Source organism: Haliotis rufescens, unplaced genomic scaffold (assembly GCF_023055435.1).
Source record: "Haliotis rufescens isolate VD_foot unplaced genomic scaffold, xgHalRufe1.0.p SCAF_22, whole genome shotgun sequence".
NCBI classification, from domain to species: Eukaryota; Metazoa; Mollusca; class Gastropoda; order Lepetellida; family Haliotidae; genus Haliotis; species Haliotis rufescens.
Window position 1 is genome coordinate 10,904,695 of NW_025963913.1, and position 24,135 is coordinate 10,928,829.

The 24,135-nt window shown below is 38.8% G+C and overlaps 1 protein-coding gene across 5 annotated transcripts in view; it reads right to left on the reverse strand.

The window, feature by feature from the left end:
- LOC124146392 (leucine-rich repeat-containing protein 74B-like) overlaps positions 1-24,135 on the reverse strand; it is a 442,719-nt gene that overhangs the window by 339,381 nt on the left and 79,203 nt on the right. For 4 of the 5 annotated variants that reach the window (XR_007222720.1, XM_048401501.1, XM_048401502.1 and 1 more), the window contains exons 3-4: positions 23,677-23,718; positions 2,793-2,942 (exon numbers count right to left, since the gene is read on the reverse strand). Coding sequence is in view for 4 of the 5 variants with exons in the window: in XM_048401501.1 (XP_048257458.1) it covers positions 2,793-2,942; positions 23,677-23,718 (192 nt within the window). In the remaining variant the exon portion in view is untranslated. The remainder of the gene's footprint in view (positions 1-2,792; positions 2,943-23,676; positions 23,719-24,135) is intronic. The other variant, XM_046516658.2, reaches the window with a different exon arrangement.

Below are 24,135 nucleotides of genomic sequence, written 5' to 3' on the forward strand. Positions count from 1 at the left end.
TACTGATCCCATAAACTCGCGACCAGGATCTACTTGAAATAACTTAGGCCATTTTAGTGGTCTGCGTTTATATATGCAACTCAGTGCATTAGCTACTTCTGTTGAATCTTTCGAGGTTAATGGCTCAGGCTCCTTGTAGCGACTAGCCACATCCACTACGGTTAAAGCATATTTATACGTTTTGCGTCTTACCTTATCATAGGGAAGAAACAAGAGGTAAGCTTGATGAACTTCATTCCTTGTAAAAATATCAAACTTCTTCCTCGGGATATAACGCGATGCCGGTAAGTATATTTGCCACATCGCTTGTTTCTTTAACCAATCCCTGGCCACATCTTTAGATACCTTAGCTACACTGGCTAATTTTTGTATTGCTCCTATACCTTTCCAATATCCTCATGGGCTATAGTATATTTTATCGATTATTAATTAAAATTGATGATTCTTTAATACGATCGTTGAATCGCATCATCATTTTTGCACAAAAAAATCCTCTGTAGTAGCAGTACATGTATATAAATCTGGCTCCAGTGGAGTTGCAGCAGAACTGTCATTACTTATACTACTGATTTTGTGTTAAGAGGTCTGTTCTCTCTTCAGCTGTTTGGTAGGAGGTTGAAGTTATCTAGGGTCTGAATGAAGTTGATGGTGTCCACAATGCAGCTTGGATAATTTTTGACAAACTCTTTTATGTGTTCATCAATGAAGCTGCTAATCAGTTCAGTGGTGGTGCCATTTCCGCTTATGATGGGGCGGCCTGGCACTTTGCCAGGTGTTAGGCTTTTAAGGATTTTAGGCAGGAGGTAGAACGGACCAGGTTTGGGGTCCTTGGGTAACAGTCCATTGAATATTTTATATGTGATTTCTTCTTTGGTGAAGATTTTAGTGAGAAGTATTGTGATTGACGTGTAGTCTGTGTGATGTAATCAGTGGTATTGAGAATAACAACTCCTGATCCTTTGTCAGCTTTCTTAAACATGATTTCAAAGTTATTTTTGAGACTATCGATGGCTGTTCTTTGTGTACGAGAGAGGTTGTTGTGTGCAAACGGAATGGTGTTTATTTTTAGAAACTGATGTTTAACTGATTTGATAAATACATTGAGCGTCGGTTCTATGCCCGGATTTGGGGTCCAGGCACTGTGTGGACCAAATATTCGCTCTAGGTCATTGAAATTATCAATTGTGGCTGTTTTGTTGGGTCTCATAGAAAAAGTGAGAGATTCTCATCCGTCTAAATAATGCCTTAAGATCAGTGTTGGTAATCAGACAGATTAATAACAAAAGCATTTTGGTAACGTTCAGAATTTTTATTTGAACTGTTATTATTGAGGTTCAGATTGGAAAATTCATGGGTAATGTTTGTATTGTTCTTGCCGCTCACATTGAGAGCATTGGCAAATTGCCTTAGACTTTTTCCAGCTGGATGTGTCCTGACTGGTTTCTAGTCTTCCATTTGAAAGACTGTTGTTATTGAACCGATTAAGGGGATGCGAGTTTCTTGGCTCCTAGTGGCGTGGTCTCCTAGTAGGATTGCATGGGGTTGATGTAGGTTCCATAAACAGTTTGGGGTCATATGGATTCTTTTCATTAAACTCATTGAAACGTTGATCTAGTTTTGTATGCCAGTTAGTGGATTCTCGGGTTGAGCTGTTTGGCAAAAATGGTATCCAGAGAATGTTTATCAGCATCCTTTTGGAGTATGTTTTTGTCCATGGTGGCTAGGTCTCTGAGATCACATACGTTCAATTGTAGTTGGGATATATGTGTGTCCATCACTTTTGTGGCACATGATTTTACAGCTTCCCTTTTGGTTTTGGCCAACTCTTGATTGTAGTTGGTTTGATAGTGTTGGATAAATGGTCTAAAAGACTGCATGTAAAGAGAAAAGTCTGATCCCCAAATCATGAACTCTAGTTGCATGTTGCTACAGGCAATTTTGATTTTTAGATTTAAATACACACACACATATCAAGCTAATCTTAAAACACTGGCGCTGCATTTCATGACACTCATTTTGTTGCCATCCAGTTTTCTCTTCAAATCGTCAAGTCCTTCTCTGCATATCCTTATATTTCTTCTTTTGGGGAGGTAGTTGCTGACCAACAGTGTACCAGACAAGTTGAGATGTATTTTGTTCACTTTCTGTTCAGCACAACTGAATTTTAGAATTTCAAAAAACATTGAGATGCGCTTTCCCAATCAGCTTCTTAAATCTCTCATGCCAACCCTTCAGATGGTCGTTTGTTCGCGGAGCTGCTGTCTCATAGTGGATCCAGTGCTGCTGTGTGATAATATACTTCTGTTTATCAATCACTATTACAGTTTACTAAACATATGCATACATATACGCACCATGCTTTTTGTATAAATTTTGAATTATGTTTATATGGATGGGTGTGGTTTGTTTCTACATGCATAGGTATGTCGCCAACATTTCTCAAGCATTTTTTGGACGTGCATCTCCAACAAAGCACATCTCCTGCCTTTCTCCTGCCGATTCTATACATTAAACCATCAACACCCAAATATCTGCCCCTCCATGCATGGGAGAAATTGGAAATCTAGCTGTACATTTGACATCTTGAATATGATGCACAAAACTGCAGTACATTATATATAGTTTCATGTTTTCATAACACAGACTAATGTTAGGTGGACAAAGTTCTGTAATCAGTTCTAAATGAGCACAATCAAAGTTTTGGACACCAGTCCTCATAATCCCTAAAATAAACACAAGAAAAACAACAAGAAACTTCAAAGTGCACCATGATAACATTATTCCCCATTCACCTGGCTTCTTTTCTTCTTCAACATCAGTGTCATATTCCTCAGAATCCACGGGTGAGCCATCTACCCAGTTTTCGAATGAAAGGTGACGGGTGCCCTGTGAAATACCTTCTTCCTGAGATATCTGAGGCCCTGTTGTCACTCTTGGATTTTCTGCATGTTATCATAAAAAGTCAAAATTAAAACAAAGACTTTTACTAGAATGTTTCTGTATATAATGCAGACACCAACGCTTGAAGCCCATTTCAGGTGTCCCCACTGTGATATTACTGGAATAGTGATAAAAGTGGCTTAAAACCACACCTACTCGCTCGATCACAACCAAAAAGAGAATGGCATTTGTGATTTATTTTCTAATAAAGACTACAAAAACACACTCCCGCCCTGATTATATGATTATTTTCATTTTGACCAATTTAGAATGGAACAGATGGGAAACTGAAATTACATACAAAAATAGAAGCCAACCCATTTCCATCCTTCTATCATGGTATAACATTTATACTAAGTTATCCTATAATAATTAGATCCACATCAAGTGTTTTTAGGAGTTATCATGGTGTATTATTTATACATCATTTCATATAATTATAGTTTAGCAAGTAATACTTATCATCAGGTAAAATGCACATATAAAATATCAGTACTTTCAGTTATACCTTTTTAGATAAATGCTAGCCTAAGGTAACGAGAGCGCATCTCCTAGACATACTATTCAATAAAACAAGAGTTACGTCTACATAGTTTAATTGATTTGGAGCTTTTAGATAAATGCTAGCCTAAGGTATCAAGATCCCATCTCCCAGACAAAAGATATGTCTACATAGTCTTATAGATTACCTTGAACTATTTTATTTAAGTAAATCTGTCATCACCTATATTAGAATAACATTCAGCAATTACTTCAATTTAGACTCATTAAGGATTAGCCTCCATACAAGCTCGTCTATAGGGCATTAAGGATTAGCCCCCATACAAGCTCGTCTATAGTGCATTAAGGATTAGCCCCAACACAAGCTCGTCTATAGTGACACCAAAATCTCTTTCAAAGCATCCAGTAAATATGTCAACAAGATTAGTGCCAGTCCAACAGGATTAACAGGATTAAGTATTCCCCTCTGTCTAGCCATTCATTTAGCATAGGGCACAACCAATCATGTATCAACCAATCATATTCCATTTTATTGTTCAAATTTTTGTTAAATACATACAGGAACCTTGTTAGGGCAGAGAAGGGGTTTGACTCTCTTACCAAGCAGACCTCTCTCCCACAGCTGAGAGTGTTGTACCGACTCTCTGTGGCACCTTCAGTTATTTTCTAAGTATATTGTAAATTGTTAATTGTTCTCGTAAATAAAATTGTGATTAGCCTCCTGTGACTCCGGCTCTTTGCTGACTAATTCCCCAAGAAAACATTGCAGTACAGTTCCATGATAATTTGGCGGAGAATCATCGTTTTCGGAACCACGGAGTCCAGAAACTAACTACGACCAGCTACAAGAACTCATTGGAGGACATGTCCAACTGTGATCATCTGATGGAATAACAAGCAAGCTGCATCAACCTCTGACCTCAACACTGGATTAAAGACAACCAACTCCTCCAAAGACACCAACAAAGGAAGAAAAAGTCTTCAAATATTGTAAGTACGACATTACATTGTTGATTACTTGTCTTTCTTTAATTTAGTACGGTACATACTAATAGGTGTCATGGCAAATATGGAGTCTGGAATGGAAAGTAACTTTGAAAGTGAAATTCCAACAGTGTCTTTAGTTATGCACATTCAGGCACAATTTGGTACAAAAACAACAAATTGTTTAGTAGATACAGGGGCATCCATTTGTTGTATTTTGTCTGCTTTTCTTAGCAAAGCTTTTGAAAACCTTACTCTTGGAAACTCACCCTTTCCACAGGTTAAAGGTGTTGGCGGCGAATTGCATAAAGTGTTAGGTTCAGTTGTGTTAGATTTTGTCATTGAGGATCAGGAATTTTCTCAAAGATTCCATATTCTGCCTACACTTCCAGAGGCAGTGATACTAGGTGAAAACTTCCTTGATGACAATGATGCAGTCTTAGATTATAGCTGTCATTCCTTGATACTTAACAACAGCACCTCAGATAGGCAATATATCAATTTCATAGCCAATTCAGTGCAAGAGATTAGTGGATTAGCAAAAACAATAGATCAGATTTACATCCCCCCTCAGAGTGAAATTCATTTCAAGGTTAGACTATCAGAGGTCAAAGAGGATTCCCTCATCCTCATTGAACCCATCGCTTCCCTCAGTGCTCATTCTGAAGTAGCAGGCGGTAGAACTCTTTCTAAAGCAAAAAGCAAAACTGCTACATTTAGGCTTATGAATCCCTCCCAAGAAGAAAAGGTTCTTGACAAGGGTACTGTTGTAGGCAAATTTAGTTACATTGACAAAGACTCTGTTTTTGAAATTGACTCTGACCAACCATCAACAAATACCGTTAACACTGACAATGAGAAGAAAGACAATGACACCAGGGACCATGTTAAAATTGCACAAGAATTAGGATTTGATTTGACAAATACACAACTGACTCCAGACCAACGACACAGACTACTTAAATTTTTGGGACAAAATAGAAACATGTTTTCAACGAGTCTTGCAGATTTAGGAAAGACTGACCTGCACCAACATATCATTGACACTGGCAACCACCCACACGTTAAGAGAAGACCATATCGCCAATCTCCTCATCTCCAAAAAGTCACTGAAGAACTTATAGATGATTTTCTGAAGTACGATTTGATCGAGGAGTCTACTTCTATGTATTCAGCTCCCATTATCCTAGTCAAGAAACGTGATGGCTCATATAGATTTGTTTGTGACTACAGAAAGTTGAATTCTGTCACTTTACCAATGTCATGGCCTCTTCCTGTTTTTGATGTTGTTGATCACATCGCCAATGCACAAGCTAAGATCTTCTCAACTTTAGACCTTGCTAATGGCTTCTTCCAAGTGCCATTACATGAAGATTCAAAGCATAAAACTGCTTTCGTCACCCATCAAGGCCTTTATCAATTCAAACGTTTGCCCCAAGGTTTGACAAATTCTCCACTTTGTTTTCAAGTTTCAAGTACAACAGAAAAACCTACCAGTCCCACGGCAACAATGAAGGAAAATCATGCCACACCAGGTCCTAGTGCTCCAACCAAGGTAAATGAAAAGGTAAACAAAGGGAAAAGGGGAGTGAATAGTAAGCATCAGCAGCCCAAATCCAGAAAACAACCCGACGACAGCCAGGTACAACCTCCAAGTCCAACATCAGGTAATCAAACCAAGGATATCCCTCCTATTTTCAATCCAGAGGACATCCACTCAATTGTAAGTTCTAAGAGAGCAAATGGCAAAATCTACTACAGAGTGAAATGGAAGGATCCAGAAAGAGGAAACACATGGGAGTATGGCAGCAGCATTCCAGACACCATTCAGAGAGAATTTCACCTCAATAGAAGTATGTCAGGAAAACGACGAAAACGTCCACTGAAGAATCATAAGTTTTTCGACCAAAAGGAATCAGCACAAGACAATAAATCAGTCAATGTTCTGTCTGGGAGTACAATGTCAGGGAATGTCGAGCAAGAAAACACCAAACCATGCATAGAATTAGATGTCAAACCAGAGGGTCATGCAATAAAGAGAATTATGGGCATTGAAATTATTCAAGGAGACTGCTATGTCAAGACCTCATATACCAACAACAAAGATGATCATGATTACCATACACACTATTTTGAAAGTGTTCCTGCACACCTCATACAGCGCTACCTTGATGATAGCTGGAAGGATCTCTCTAAGTGGTCCTGTAAAGTAGATAATCCTCCATTTGATCCAGATGAACTACCAATTTATAAATCCAAAAGGGTTATTTTTCCACATATAGACTTTGGAAACATCAACACCTTTTTCTACCGTGTTTCACATCCGTATTACATAGACTGTAGTCCCAGTCGACCATACCAGGATCAACTCCCCATATATACCTGTAGTTGCTAAATGAAAATATTCTTGACCAAAATACAAAATCTCCTGAATAAACGGTGCAAAACACAAAACAGCTATTACCTGTATCTTGTTATGTTTATTTTGTGTCAAGTCTTTTCACTTTGGGTCACCAGTTTCGCCAGTTGAGAACAAATGGCATCAGCCTGATCATCTGAGTTATTTGTATCACAACAAATTTTGAGCATTGGCCTGATCAACCAATCTCAAGAGCGAAGTGAAACGAACCAAACCAAAGCAAACCATATCGCGAATCGAAATGAGTCAAACCAAAGCGAATCAAACTGAAATAAACCCAATTGAATCGAACCGTATCGTGGATCGAAATGAAATGAACCAAACCAAACCATACCGCGAATCGAAACGAAACCGAACCGTATCGCGAAACGAAATGAAATGAACCAAACCAAAGCAACCCATACTGCGAATCGGACCGAACACGTTCCGAAGCAAAATAAACTAAAATGAAACATACAAAAATCGAAACGAAACAAAGGGAAGCGAAACAAACCGAATTGAAATAAAGCAAACCTAAATGAACCAAAACAAAGAAAAGGCAAACCAAAAAGTTACGAAAACTAACAAATAATTCTAAAAAGGATATACAAAAGTTCTGTAATTAATCAATGCACTTGTTATATGCACATGCACATATATGTATATATAATGCATCTAATGATTGTATCCAAAAAAATAGAAGGATATGAGCATAGGTTTTGTTTTGAGTCAAAAAGATGAGAAAAATAATGAACATCCAATAGCTTTTGGTGGTAGAGCTCTTCATGGCAGCGAAAAGAACTGGAGCATTACAGAAAAGGACGGCTTAGCTCTAGTTGAAGCCATTAGATCCTTTCGTCCATACCTTGCAAATTCCAAATTCACAGTCTACACTGATCATATAGCATTGAAATGGCTAAAATCCATCAAGGATGCCACAGGTAGGTTAGGGCGATGGTCTTTGGAACTTTCTACCTACACTTTTTACATTGTTCACCGCAGTGGCAAAGCCAATGGGAATGCCGATGCTCTCTCACGTAGGGAATAAGAGGAAAATATTAACTGTAATGATCAGACAGAAGAAGATGCTGAGAAAACAGTCTTCTCAGTAACTTCAACTCAGCAAAGCAAATCAACTAGCAGTGCCAAACACACATTCATCCACACAGGTCACACAGACAACTCAGACTGAGGATATTTGCACACCTATTGTTAATCACTTAGAATCAGACACACAGACAACACATTGGTCAGTCACCTTTGAATATGAAGAGGATTATCAGTCAGTACCAGTTAATGTTGTTGCAGCCTTACATGCTACAAATGCTGATGTCACTCAAGACACATTGGTTGAAGTAAGTATAAAAGAACATCCAAATTTACGTCACCTACAAAGGATTTGTCCAGATTTCATCCAAATCTTTGACTACAAAGAGGAGGATGTCCTTCCGCAAAATGAAAAGGATCGTCAAAAGATTCTTATCGAAGCCAATACTTTTGAAATTGATGAAGGGATCCTATACAGATTCGTTCCACAAAGACAGAAAGGCCATGCAGACAAGTTCATTAAACAGCTGGCAGTCCCAAGAACCCTCAGGAATCAAGTCCTGCAATCCTACCATGACTCAGAGTTTGGCGGTTGCCACCACGGGAAAGAAAGGATGCACAACACCATGAGACCTAAGTACTACTGGCCCAAAATGTACAGCGATATTGCTACCTATGTCCAGACATGAGAGGTATGTCAACAGACAAAGAGGCACTACCATGGCAAGAAGGCACCACTTCGTCCACTACCTGTAGAAGAGGTCTTCACCCGATGGCACGTTGACATTCTCGGTCCCCTGCCAACAACACCAGACAAGTACAAGTACATTTTGGTCATCACAGATGCATCATCCAGATGGTGTGAAGCCTTTCCACTTCGGACCCAAGAAGCCAAAGAAGTAGCAGATGTTCTCGTCAGAGAAATATTTTGTCGGTATGGCGCTCCAAGGACCTTAATTTCAGACAGAGGTCAGAACTTCATGTCCAAACTTATCAAAGCAATTTGTGAACTTTTGGCAATTAAATTTACCCATACCAGCCCATCCCATCCTCAAACAAACAGCTGTGTAGAAAGGCTCAATTCTTATATCAATCAATCACTAAGAGCCTATGGTAACAAGTCTCAAAATGATTGGCCTGTTTTATTCCTGGCATCATGATGGCCAATCGGATGGCCCCAAATTCATCAACACAAAAATCCCCATACGTTATGCTTTTTGGCCGAGAAATGAGAGCTCCACAAGATGTAGCATTAATTCCAAAAGAAAATTTAGGCCACAATAACAAAAGTTATCTTTTAAATTTGCTTGAGGAGCTGGAAATCACTAGAACAATTGCAGCTGAAAACACTGCTCGGGCTAAGGAGGTGTATTCAGAACAATATAATCAAAAGGCTAAAGAACCAGAATTCGCCCCAGGTCAAAGAGTTTGGCTTTATTGTCAAAAAGTTGAAAAAGGCCTTTCCAACAAATTAACCAAAAAGTGGTATGGTAGCTATTATATCATTCATACCTACAAACTACGCTGAAGTTCTGACGACAAAATACACAAACCACTAGTCCATGCCAACCGTCTGAAGCCATATTTTGATCCTGCTGATTGTCCACAGTATCCTCCAGAACCATACCTCAATGACCCCAGTAACATAGATTCAGGAGTCATGGATGACAACGAGGAACCAGTCAACGATACTCAGTTTGACAGCAACAATTCCCCATCAACAAGTTCAACTTACCAGGCTACTGATCAATCACCTCCACAACAGAAAGGTAAGAAGGTCAATTCCAAAACAAAGGCAGGTACTTCCAGCAACAAGAGTCCGAAGCAAAAGACCCCAACAAAGAAGAAAAACCTTGCTTCAAGTACAACAGAAAAACCTACCAGTCCCACGGCAACAATGAAGGAAAATCATGCCACACCAGGTCCTAGTGCTCCAACCAAGGTAAATGAAAAGGTAAACAAAGGGAAAAGGGGAGTGAATAGTAAGCATCAGCAGCCCAAATCCAGAAAACAACCCGACGACAGCCAGGTACAACCTCCAAGTCCAACATCAGGTAATCAAACCAAGGATATCCCTCCTATTTTCAATCCAGAGGACATCCACTCAATTGTAAGTTCTAAGAGAGCAAATGGCAAAATCTACTACAGAGTGAAATGGAAGGATCCAGAAAGAGGAAACACATGGGAGTATGGCAGCAGCATTCCAGACACCATTCAGAGAGAATTTCACCTCAATAGAAGTATGTCAGGAAAACGACGAAAACGTCCACTGAAGAATCATAAGTTTTTCGACCAAAAGGAATCAGCACAAGACAATAAATCAGTCAATGTTCTGTCTGGGAGTACAATGTCAGGGAATGTCGAGCAAGAAAACACCAAACCATGCATAGAATTAGATGTCAAACCAGAGGGTCATGCAATAAAGAGAATTATGGGCATTGAAATTATTCAAGGAGACTGCTATGTCAAGACCTCATATACCAACAACAAAGATGATCATGATTACCATACACACTATTTTGAAAGTGTTCCTGCACACCTCATACAGCGCTACCTTGATGATAGCTGGAAGGATCTCTCTAAGTGGTCCTGTAAAGTAGATAATCCTCCATATGATCCAGATGAACTACCAATTTATAAATCCAAAAGGGTTATTTTTCCACATATAGACTTTGGAAACATCAACACCTTTTTCTACCGTGTTTCACATCCGTATTACATAGACTGTAGTCCCAGTCGACCATACCAGGATCAACTCCCCAAATATATACCTGTAGTTGCTAAATGAAAATATTCTTGACCAAAATACAAAATCTCCTGAATAAACGGTGCAAAACACAAAACAGCTATTACCTGTATCTTGTTATGTTTATTTTGTGTCAAGTCTTTTCACTTTGGGTCACCAGTTTCGCCAGTTGAGAACAAATGGCATCAGCCTGATCATCTGAGTTATTTGTATCACAACAAATTTTGAGCATTGGCCTGATCAACCAATCTCAGAGCGAAGTGAAACGAACCAACCAAAGCAAACCATATCGTGAATCGAAATGAGTCAAACCAAAGCGAATCAAACTGAAATAAACCCAATTGAATCGAACCGTATCGTGGATCGAAATGAAATGAACCAAACCAAACCATACCGCGAATCGAAACGAAACCGAACCGTATCGCGAAACGAAATGAAATGAACCAAACCAAACATACTGCGAATCGGACCGAACACGTTCCGAAGCAAAATAAACTAAAATGAAACATACAAAAATCGAAACGAAACAAAGGGAAGCGAAACAAACCGAATTGAAATAAAGCAAACCTAAATGAACCAAAACAAAGAAAAGGCAAACCAAAAAGTTACGAAAACTAACAAATAATTCTAAAAAGGATATACAAAAGTTCTGTAATTAATCAATGCACTTGTTATATGCACATGCACATATATGTATATATAATGCATCTAATGATTGTATCCAAAAAAATAGAAGGATATGAGCATAGGTTTTGTTTTGAGTCAAAAAGATGAGAAAAATAATGAACATCCAATAGCTTTTGGTGGTAGAGCTCTTCATGGCAGCGAAAAGAACTGGAGCATTACAGAAAAGGACGGCTTAGCTCTAGTTGAAGCCATTAGATCCTTTCGTCCATACCTTGCAAATTCCAAATTCACAGTCTACACTGATCATATAGCATTGAAATGGCTAAAATCCATCAAGGATGCCACAGGTAGGTTAGGGCGATGGTCTTTGGAACTTTCTACCTACACTTTTTACATTGTTCACCGCAGTGGCAAAGCCAATGGGAATGCCGATGCTCTCTCACGTAGGGAATAAGAGGAAAATATTAACTGTAATGATCAGACAGAAGAAGATGCTGAGAAAACAGTCTTCTCAGTAACTTCAACTCAGCAAAGCAAATCAACTAGCAGTGCCAAACACACATTCATCCACACAGGTCACACAGACAACTCAGACTGAGGATATTTGCACACCTATTGTTAATCACTTAGAATCAGACACACAGACAACACATTGGTCAGTCACCTTTGAATATGAAGAGGATTATCAGTCAGTACCAGTTAATGTTGTTGCAGCCTTACATGCTACAAATGCTGATGTCACTCAAGACACATTGGTTGAAGTAAGTATAAAAGAACATCCAAATTTACGTCACCTACAAAGGATTTGTCCAGATTTCATCCAAATCTTTGACTACAAAGAGGAGGAAGCAAAATAAACTAAAATGAAACATACAAAAATCGAAACGAAACAAAGGGAAGCGAAACAAACCGAATTGAAATAAAGCAAACCTAAATGAACCAAAACAAAGAAAAGGCAAACCAAAAAGTTACGAAAACTAACAAATAATTCTAAAAAGGATATACAAAAGTTCTGTAATTAATCAATGCACTTGTTATATGCACATGCACATATATGTATTTATAATGCATCTAATGATTGTATCCAAAAAAATAGAAGGATGTTTTTGTTTTTTTCCATGATATACTTTTGTAATTTGCTGCCAATACATTCTTCCTGGTCATGACACCATTTAGTAATAATTATGTACTGATCTTTTACATCATAATTAACATATTTGTTTTATTTTCTAGTTATTACATACGAACTGAGGAAGTATGGATAATGTTTATATATGACATATCATTTGAACACGCTAACTCTCTTTTCTTTGTTTTCCATGTAAAACCTCTATAACGGATATGGACACAGCCAACTATCCTAAAACCTCAAACCAGGATGTGGAACTCAAGGCCTCCTACATCACCCATAAAACCACCAGTACTGAGTGCCAAGACAAGCCAGCTCCACATCCAGATTCCCTGATGACAGCAGAAAGAACTTTTACATTATGTTTGCTTATACCAAAGAGACTCTATAATAATTGATATTTACTAAACTACCAGTTTTAACTTAATACATTGTCCATCTAAGCCATAATTATTTTATTTTTTACACGTTTGGGGTCCAAACTTTTCAGACTGAGGGGAAGTTATCATGGTATAACATTTATACTAAGTTATCCTATAATAATTAGATCCACATCAAGTGTTTTTAGGAGTTATCATGGTGTATTATTTATACATCATTTCATATAATTATAGTTTAGCAAGTAATACTTATCATCAGGTAAAATGCACATATAAAATATCAGTACTTTCAGTTATACCTTTTTAGATAAATGCTAGCCTAAGGTAACGAGAGCGCATCTCCTAGACATACTATTCAATAAAACAAGAGTTACGTCTACATAGTTTAATTGATTTGGAGCTTTTAGATAATTTAGATAATAGCCTAAGGTATCAAGATCCCATCTCCCAGACAAAAGATATGTCTACATAGTCTTATAGATTACCTTGAACTATTTTATTTAAGTAAATCTGTCATCACCTATATTAGAATAACATTCAGCAATTACTTCAATTTAGACTCATTAAGGATTAGCCTCCATACAAGCTCGTCTATAGGGCATTAAGGATTAGCCCCCACACAAGCTCGTCTATAGTGCATTAAGGATTAGCCCCCATACAAGCTCGTCTATAGTGCATTAAGGATTAGCCCCAACACAAGCTCGTCTATAGTGACACCAAAATCTCTTTCAAAGCATCCAGTAAATATGTCAACAAGATTAGTGCCAGTCCAACAGGATTAACAGGATTAAGTATTCCCCTCTGTCTAGCCATTCATTTAGCATAGGGCACAACCAATCATGTATCAACCAATCATATTCCATTTTATTGTTCAAATTTTTGTTAAATACATACAGGAACCTTGTTAGGGCAGAGAAGGGGTTTGACTCTCTTACCCAGCAGACCTCTCTCCCACAGCTGAGAGTGTTGTACCCACTCTCTGTGGCACCTTCAGTTATTTTCTAAGTATATTGTAAATTGTTAATTGTTCTCGTAAATAAAATTGTGATTAGTCTCCTGTGACTCCGGCTCTTTGCTGACTAATTCCCCAAGAAAACCAGCATGCATTTGGAAGGTATTGTTCATCGCAGAACAGTTCCATGATACTTCCTTGAAAGTCCAAATACTTTGCCATCAGAAAAATGCATCATGAACCATTTTGGTATTATCATCAGGTTGACCCCACACATATCCAAAGCAGTACAACATAGAAAGACGTGTGCCTCTTGCTACCTTAATAACAAAGCTATGAGTATTTCTCGGTGAATAATTTTACTTCCAGGTTAGGAAAACACATGGCCAATGAAGTAAAAGAGAAACAGAAAGTCCTATGCCTCTAGCTACTGTAACAAAGCTATAAGCGCTTCTGTTAAGACTTTGGCCTTCAATTGCAGCATTGAACTGCCTACAGAGAGATCATGAATTTAATTTTTTGTCAAATTCCAGTCATAAATGTGCATGATATATTGTTTACATAGGCTTTATTGGAGTCTACTTCACAATGAACTTGACCTTCAATGTCATCCAATCCCATCACATGTTCCAAACTATTGTGGTGTTTCAAATTTAAAATCTCCATGCCTTAACCCTCCTTGTGCCATGGGACCATATATTGTCCCTCATTTTTAACACCCTCTTAGTGCCAGGGGACCATATATGGTCCTTTTTCAACTGCAAATTAAGATGTCAAACACTGAGTGCGTAAAATCAAAATTATAACCATCACCCTAATCATCTCAGCTTTAACATCGTGTAACTCATATTTTATACAGTGCTATGGTTAGTGAAATATGGTGGGCTTAGTAAAGTGGTTACCGCTCTTCTCAACCTTTTTCTGCCACGCTGAACTTCATGCGAATGACGGTGAATCTTTTTATTATGCATCCATGTCACATACACTTAACTACAGTAGAACACGGATATAACGAACACAGATATAGCGAACAAACGTATACAACGAACTGTTAAAAAATCCTTGATTTATCTCCTATGTAATATCATATAAAATTTACGTATATAACATACTTTCTATAGCGAACTAACGGATACAGCGAACTGATACCTGATCACCGACAAGCCCATTTATCACTTATTAGCGACGTGTATAGCGAACTGAGAAATCTCACTCAGTGTTAAGTGTCACTGACAATTGGCTGTATGCAATCAGCGGCGAATCAAAACAATGGCGGCGAATCAATACAATCAGTGGTGACGGATCAACCTTGTTAAATTTGCATTGTGTTAATCTTACCTGTACATGTAATCTTGTCTGTAAAACAAACAGTTTTTGACAGTTTGGCGGATCTGAACGATGCCGTTTCAAGAATGCAGTCAGCAAAACGAGGCCAAAGTAAAATCAAAGACTACACATTTCGTATGTAAATCGAAAAATGATAAATATGTTTAAATTTTGTACATGTATTTGATAACAATCTTCAGAAAATGTTATGAATTTAATGTTATTAAATGAATGTTGTAAATTGATATCAGTTGAATGATCACTGCTAATACAAATCAATGCTGCAGTTACGTGTGTATTGTGTTTTGTCTTATCCAAGATGGCGGACGTTTCCGAGCGAAAACGTGTATAACGAACAACGGATATAACGAACTGATTTCTCTGGTCCCTAGTAGTTCGTTATATCCGTGTTCTACTGTATTTTGATATCAGACAGCCAATTTGATCGCACTCAATTGTTTTTGTTGTCACTGCACAAATTGAAAACATCAACATAATTTCTAAAATAATGACAGCAATACCTTTTTGCATTTGAGTTAACCGCTTATGGATATCATGTGTTGTAAAGTTCGATTTCGATTTGTTTTTCCTTTCATTGAAACTGTGACAATGGCGCTATGATTGGCTTGCTTAAATAGTATTCTATTATAGAGTCTAATGTACATGGTACATTCTGTGATTGTACAAGATAACCAATAACCAATTGTGTGTGTATATACACAGTAAAAAACGTGTTGCACCCCCACATTAATACGTTTGATACATCACAACATTTAAAACGCCCGACTCTGGTTTTAATGGTAGGTATTCCTTGGGGATCTGATGTTAAATGTGTAATGTTTTCGGAGGGAAGATGATCACCAAAACGTAGCAATCAGCACGTGAATTGCATGGTGCATGACATTTGCAGATTGCAGTATCTTCTAAAGCTCAACATCGCCTATAAAAGATGTTCTCTGACAGCCCAGTTTATTGTAACCCACAATGCCGGGTAGACGATTGTCAGAAGCAGTCAAGTGGCAGATTATTGGCCTTCATGGAGCAGGTCTTTCGTTCAAGGAGATTGGCAGAAGAACCGGACATCACTACTCAACAATAAGCCGTTTGGTCAGAAAACACGCACAAACTAATGATGTAAGGAATCGCAGACCCTCTGGCAGACCACGTAAGACCACAGTTAGAGATGACAGAGCGTTGTTGAGGGTGGTAAGGCGTCATCCATTTGCTACAAGCACAACCTTGAAACGTCTTTGGCTTCCTCGTCAACAGTTCAGTACCCAGACCGTGAGAAATCGTCTTAAAGCTGCAGGGTTGAAGTCCAGAAGGGTTATCAAGCGACCTAAACTCACAGACAACCACAAACGACTACGTCTAGCCTGGTGTAGACTGAGACAGAACTGGAACTTGAGGTCCTGGAGAAGAGTCCACTGGTCGGACGAAAGCAGGTTCCTTCTGCATGTTGTGGATGGCAGAGTGAGAGTATGGAGGCGTCCTGGAACAGCTTATACTGCAAGAAACATCATGCCAACTGTACCTTATGGAGGTGGATCTGTTATGGTCTGGGGATGCTTCTCATTTGATTGTAAGCTTGATTTAGTGACCATACGAGGCAACTTGACAGGGGAGCGCTACATCCAAGAGGTGCTGAATCCAGTTGTGGTGCCCCATTTTGACAATCATCCACTGGCCACCAGACCGATATTCATGGATGACAATGCCAGACCACATCGTTCACGAGCTGTGACCCAGGTTATCCACAACAATGCTCTGACGCAGATTCCATGGCCAGCAATGAGTCCAGATCTGAATCCTCTGGAACATGTATGGGACATTTTGGGACGCCTGATTTATCGTCGGGACCCTCCTCCACAGAACTTGCGTGAATTGGAAGCAGCATTACACGAGGAGTGGCAGCAGCTGCCCATGGAGCGATTCCAACGTCTGGTGAGGAGTATGAGACGAAGACTTCAAGCTGTGATCCAAGTGCTTGGTGGAAGTTCTCGATATTGACTTACTGTGTTCGTCAAATCTCCATATGACATTCTTACCCTATTGGATGAATTTGGTCACTAAAATTTATTGAGATGTCACCATACTTAATGCGTCTTCGTTGTTCGTTCATTTTTCGTAAAAGTTCAGCATGAGATTATTACATGCCATAAGGTCATGGAATACCCCATTTAAGTTCATTGTATAGACAATACACTGGTTTGTTGGTATACACAAATCCTGGTTATAATATTAATTCGGTTATCTTTACACCCTTTCAAAACACCCCTCCATGAAAAAGTATAGGGGGTGCAACACTTTTTTTACTGTGTATATATATATATCATCAAATACACATAAATCTCCTCAGAATATGGAATTTATTATCATAACATGACAGCTCGTATTTCAAACATTCTGCCATGGATATTAGATCTAATCAATATTAGATTTCCAATTATTGATGTATATTTCCAAATAATCATATTCTCTTTGACTGAACTAGATCTAGTACAACAGGACTGGGTAGATTTCCACTTCCGAGTGAATGAGACTATTTATCACTTGACCAACACTGTTAAAATATTTGGCGCAGTTTTCTAATTTTTGTATGTTGACATATATATATATGTGCTTTTCATATCTGTTTGAAGGTTTGATATTCCAAGAAAATAATGTGCATATAGTTGAATAAGGAAATGGAAAGTTTTACAGTGAGAAAGCTGTCAAAATGAATCCAATATTAAATAACCTTTTTAATATTTTAGCCTCAATAAGAATCTTGCAGGGTTCAATTTATAACATGAACAGTAAAAGTAATTAGATCTACACACAATATATTGATCATCAATTTCTGAATGACAAATGTTTGCAGATCAAATGTGATTTCGTTTTAATGTTTTAAACAGTTTTCATTATGTTTTCACTGTGCATTATCTAAATTATCAAATACTTTGATCAGTGACTTACGCATTTAGTAATAATAATAATAATAATTGTATCCTTAGTAAGAAATAGAATTGGTAAAAATAAAACCTTGTCTGAGAGCAAAATGAATGCATTCTTGCGGTTCTTTTTTCACAATGTTCAATTGCATATGTTCCCTCCAAGCTGTAGTTTAGCTAGGCCAAAAGACAAAAAGGAAAGACATAATAACTGAAAACCATTATTATATAGTTCAATACCACGAATAATCGAATATAGTTTTCCTTTAATGACAAATAATTCCATACGATCATTATCCATTTCAGACTTCTCCTTTTGTAGAATGGGATGAAATGGGAAATTGTCCTGGAAATAAACTATCACGTATGTCCTTGAATGTACATGTACGTACCTAGTTGTAAATACTTCTCAAGTCGTATTGATAAAACAATATGAAACAAAATGTTGCAGTTTATGGACTGGGCATACAAGTATATTTTGAGTAAAGGTCTAAGTAAGGCAGCCAAGTGCGAAATAAAAGCTGAGATTAGGATGTATGTTTTCTTGTGATAATAGTGAAACAAATTTGTTCAGAGTTTTGAGCACATGTACCACATGTATATACCTGAACATTGAATACTACTTTAATCAAAGTAATTCATATTTTTGTAAGTTTCTCTTACACTTAATCTTGATATTAATTATAATTGTACCTTAAAAACAATAATATTATCTTCTTTCACCTGTGCAAGTTATTGTTTCCTTGAATTAAATATAGCCTACTCTACGCTTCTTGAGCTTTGAAATTCAAGTAATTAAAATTGTTCGGACTGCCTAGATGGTCTAATGGTAGAGCATCCGCCTGGAGAGCGTAAGGTCCTGGGTTCGTTCCCTGTCCGCATCATACCAAAAGACGTTAAAAGATGGTACTTGTTTTAACCCTGTCTGGCGCTCGGCATTAAGGGGCTAAAACAAGGACTGGTCGGCTCTGAGTCAGTATACTGTGTCTGAGTGGGATATTCATGTTAAACTGCGGCATGGTATCTCAGTGTGCTAGCACCATAAATCGGCATCAGTCCGGACTAGTACAAGCAGTCACATACACACACGTGCATGCACGTCGCTATATAAGTGCAAAAACCTCACCCATTAAAATTGTCCAAAAACATCTCGTTTCAAGCTTTTTATAAGTTAGATTTAAACCATTAACAATACATCATAACAACTGAAGTATAAGGCATGAAGTATAAAAGCCGTCTGTGTGATTGCACAATGCAGCAATGCTTGTTCGACATGGCACCCAAATTACAAGTGATTGAAAATAGGCATGTTGAATCGATTTGCTGCCCATGAAAATGTTTCAACGATTTTGATTGAATCTCTGTGAACTTACTCTTAGGTGGTAGTAAGTTAGTATAATCTTAGTAAAATCTAAATATTTTTTACATTTGTATACTTATCCTGCATTACTCCTTAACGCATTTACTGCTGTTTTCTGACAAAAAGAACATCTACAACCATTCCCGTTGAGAGGAAGCGAGAGTTGATGCAAAAAGGAAAACTCGAATAGGTGACAGAAATAGAATCAGGCGGGTAGCCCAAAACTAAAACTGACCTAAGAGCGAATGCAGAAAACACTAGAGCCCTCTTGTCCAGGGGTGATATGCACTGCAAGGTCGACAGGCCCCGCTTGGGGTATTGGAGAATCAGTGGCGTCGGGTATTGGTTACCAAAACTGTGAACGCTACAAGGCAACAATACAGAGGTAATGGCTGGCGAAGACGGTGTCGAATCGCCAATAACAGTCTTCCATGATTGACTTGATGGAGAGTTACTTTGAAGAACCATGGTAGATGCAACACCCTGATTTCATGTGGGTTTGTTAGCCTTGGGGAAATCAATCAGGCAACTTATTTATAAGCTTGGAGAATGACCTCCCAGAGCCACAGGGTAATAGTATTGAACTTGGCTTTCTGGTCTTCAAGACGGACTGAGCACAGCAAGGCCTGGATTTCGGGAATTTTCGTCATTCTCCAATCGTCTGGGTTGGCAAGAACAGAGTTTATGGCGACCAAGTATGTGGAAATGGTAGAGGTGCTGCACAAGTAAAGAAGAAACTCAGCCAGGAACTGCAGTGATACTGTCATCAGATCCTGGTGCTTTTTCTGAGCAGAATACCTGGAAAGAGCACCATTTGTCATCATGCAGTCCCCGTGTAGATGGACGATGGGCTAAAGCAATAGCCTTGGCTGCTCTAGCCGAATAGCCCTTGGCCTCTAGGGCTTCCTGCAGATGTGCCAGGCGTACAGACGAAACTGTGCGGGGTTAGGGTGTAGCAACTGACTGTGGGTTGAGCAGAAGGTTGGGCCATGCTGAAAGGTCTAGGGGGTTGTCTCTGGTGAGGTTTCGGAGGTCGACAAACCAACTTCTGGTTGGCCACCAACCGTGGGAAGGAGAAACAGAGGCGGAAAAGTGTATGTGTTTAATCCTTCCCAGGGAATGCTGAGGGCGTCAACTGCCTCTTCTGCCGGATCTGGCACCAATGAAAAGTCAGTCAACAGCTAGCAGTTCGGGAGTCGATCATGGCAAAGACTTCAGGGTGGAGCTGCCACTCGCTGGGAACCACCATGTCCAGCATGGACAGAGCATCTGCCAGAACATTCTTGCAACGTAGGATGTGTTGAACAAGGAATTGCAGGTCCAATCTGTCCACCAGGACGAAGAACTGGAAGGTCTGGTTTTGCAGACACCACACCTCAGTGATGTTGTCCGTGGATATGGTCAGCTCTGCCAGTGAGAGGGGGCCAAGATAAGCGCTTTTAGCTTGAGGTTGTCGCTGTGCCAATGGAGTTGATCTCAGGACCACAGCCAAGCAACCGTCTCCAAGTGAGCTCCCCAACCCTGTTTGGATGCATCAACGAACAGGTGGAGGGTTGGCTGTAGCACAGTCAAGGAGACGCCGCCAAAGACCATCAATTCCGCTGCCAGCCACCGGAGAAATGGGTGTAGGTGAACTGGGAGGACGATGGGAATCTCCGGATCCTGACGCCAAATGAAGGGGGCGAGAAACCGTAGAATAGGACGGAGTTGAAGGCAACTCCTGGCAGTCAGGTCTTGAGCCGAGGTGAGAATTGAGCCTGATATAGAGCAGGACGGAGGAGGGGATTTACAACCACCTGTCCCTGGGAACTTGAAGGAGGTCCTGGTTCATGAGAACTCAAACTTCAAGACCTGATTGTTGAGGTGACAGTGTTCTATGTAGGACTTGATGTTGATGTTCCTCGGGTGCAGATAGGTGGCCACAGGCTTGGTGACCCTTACGAAAAGCCACGCGTCCGTGGAAATTCCAAATGGTAGGATCGCCCACTGTCAATGGGTACCATTGAAAAAGAACCTGAGGAATTGCGGGTCATTGGGGTGGATATGCACGACGATGTATGGGCTAACGACTTCGAGAATGACAACGGGATCGAGAAGAGTGGCGACAGGCAGAAGGAGAAGAAGTATTAGAACAAAGATAAGTGTTGATGTCAAACATCCGAGGCAAGAATGTTTATGACTGTAACACCAAAACCCATCCTACAGTTTGCACAGGCCTCACAGAGTAGTGTCAATTACGTGCATAGGGTGTCATTCCTCATTTTGACACTTTCAATGAAGGTCAATTAATCTCTGTTGACCATTATTTCTGTCAATCTTATTGATTCTGCTTGTCCTACAGTTGTGATTTACTTGATTTTATTCATTGTTTGTGTATGAACTACATTGTTTGTGCAATAGTTATCATTGTTAATAATTGTACAAATACAACCTCCATTACATCAGACATACTACGTCCCACCTCCCCATTCATCAAAATTTTAATCGAGAACTGTGTCAACATATTTTTCAAGCGTAGAGTAGTATAGGTAATGGGGGTTCTGCCGCAAGTCCACTGGAGCCAGATTTATATACCTATACCACCACTACAGGGAGAATTTTTTATGTGTAAACGCTGCTGCGATTTAATGATCGTCATGAGATTAAACTAAATTGTAATGAAAATATTCTCTATTATCTTTATTCATACGTATACCATTATTTTTAACAAAGTGATACTCAACATTTTTACTAAGTTCTTCATTCATTTTACTAGGAGACCAGACTATATAGTCTTCTTGGTAATTGGAAAGAAACAATTGATGACCGTATTTGGTTGGTTTGACATCACTGATATAATATATACCTTGTGGTAATTCTCTCCATTTGATAATTTTGTCCCTGAGCATAAATGCTTCGATAGCTTTTTCGAGTTCTTCCTTTGTTGGTTTGTAATTCTCCATTATTATATACTTATGTAAGGATTCGTTTAAATGAATGTATGATTTTTTATGCGGTGCTATCCAACGATAGTAAGCAATCTATTTTTAATCTCCAACCAGTTCTTTGGTTTTGGCACGGAATAATTGACGCGCTTGTTGTCTCCCCTGTTCTATGAACTTTTTTTTCTTGTCCTCGCTAATACCAACGGTCTTACGAGAATTGGATCGAATCTCCTGCTTCATTGTGTTGTATTTGGTGAGTTCTGACAACACTAAACGAAACTCCTCCTCGGATATCTTACAATCAGCCATTGCTGTTGAAATATGATCCTCAATGCTGTTCAACTTTGCTTCGGTGAGTATCCGAATGTTATCATGTTTTAATGCTTTTTTTTGCAACCTACGAGAAATGAATTTTATCGCTTTTCCTGCCAGTCCTGAGACTCCAGCGGTTATTTCCATGCCAAGTACGATAGGCGCAGCGATTATAGTTGATAATAAACCAACACCGGCTACACCGAGTCCCATGCCAACTGTTACAAGAGCATTCACGGCTCTGCGATACTTTTTATACAATCCAAGTCTCAACTCCCTCTCCTTCTCTATTCGATTTTTTATGTCGCTCATTTGATGTAATCGAAATCCATCAACAGTATCCAACTTTCCATCGAGCGCTGGATATAAACCCATAGTGTATATTATTATATCATATAATAGTCTTTAATTGGTCTTGCTTCAATGTTTTGAGAGTATACATCAACCTTATTAAATATATATTATACGGCATGAATATCTTAGTAAGAGAAATGCTGTCACTTTTAATAATTTGGACCCCCTCAAGGGTTGCAATGGGTAATGCTCCCATATAAATAATACTGCAATGTTGACGTTGGTGTTTCTTTAGCCATTTAATTGATAGACCTGGTAACATTTCGAAGGCATCTTCTGGTGCATCTCCAAACAAGACTTTAATAATAAGCGTAGAAAGGTCAGGTATTGCACTCAAGTTATCTTTAATATCATTGAATTCAGTAACCAAATTTAAACTAAAATTTTTTCCTGCCGGACGACTATATAACATATGACCTGGGTTTTCTGGCAGGGGAGAGACTAACACACTTTTTCGTTTTGATGGGATATAAGCCGCGAGTACGACCCCACTATTTATTATCTTAGTTAAATTATGTGCCTTACCCGTCATCACATACGGTGGGGTAATGATGATAATCAGTAGCCACTCGATTTTTGCTTCGATCATAATCCATTTATTATAATCGTTGTGAGTAAGATTATACGAACTGTTTTTATTGAGTCTACTAACGTCGACATCGCTTTAATCTCCTAGATTAGCTGTAAATGTAACTTCTTTCCCCTTGTATACATTATCTTGTAAGTGTATACATTATCTTGTAAGTGTAAAGCTACAACTTACCATCGGTACCAGGTTTACCGAATCCTTCTGTGTCTCCGAGATCTGAAAGTGCAATTGTATTACATTGTCTGAGTGTTCCAGGGCCTAATGAATCAACCATTATTTATAATATGGAGTGTTACACTCAAGTATCCTATATGTACAGGTTGATGTTTTACATCTAATACAGAAATTTTGAGATCTGGAATAATACCACACTTTAATTTTTTATATTGTAATGAGAAAGATTCCGTTCTACCGCTATTATATTTTTCATCTTTGACTGGAATAGCTCTGAGTAGAGTTGAAGGACTTTCTAGTTGAATATTATCCGTCATACTTATCTGATCAAGATGGATGCACAACTCTTTATAGGGAACTAAATTGGGCAATTTAACTCCATGCACTGTTTCGTTTGGTTTTATTATTATTGCTATTATTTCGTCTCCTATTATAAATCCAAGTGTAACTGCTAAGCCC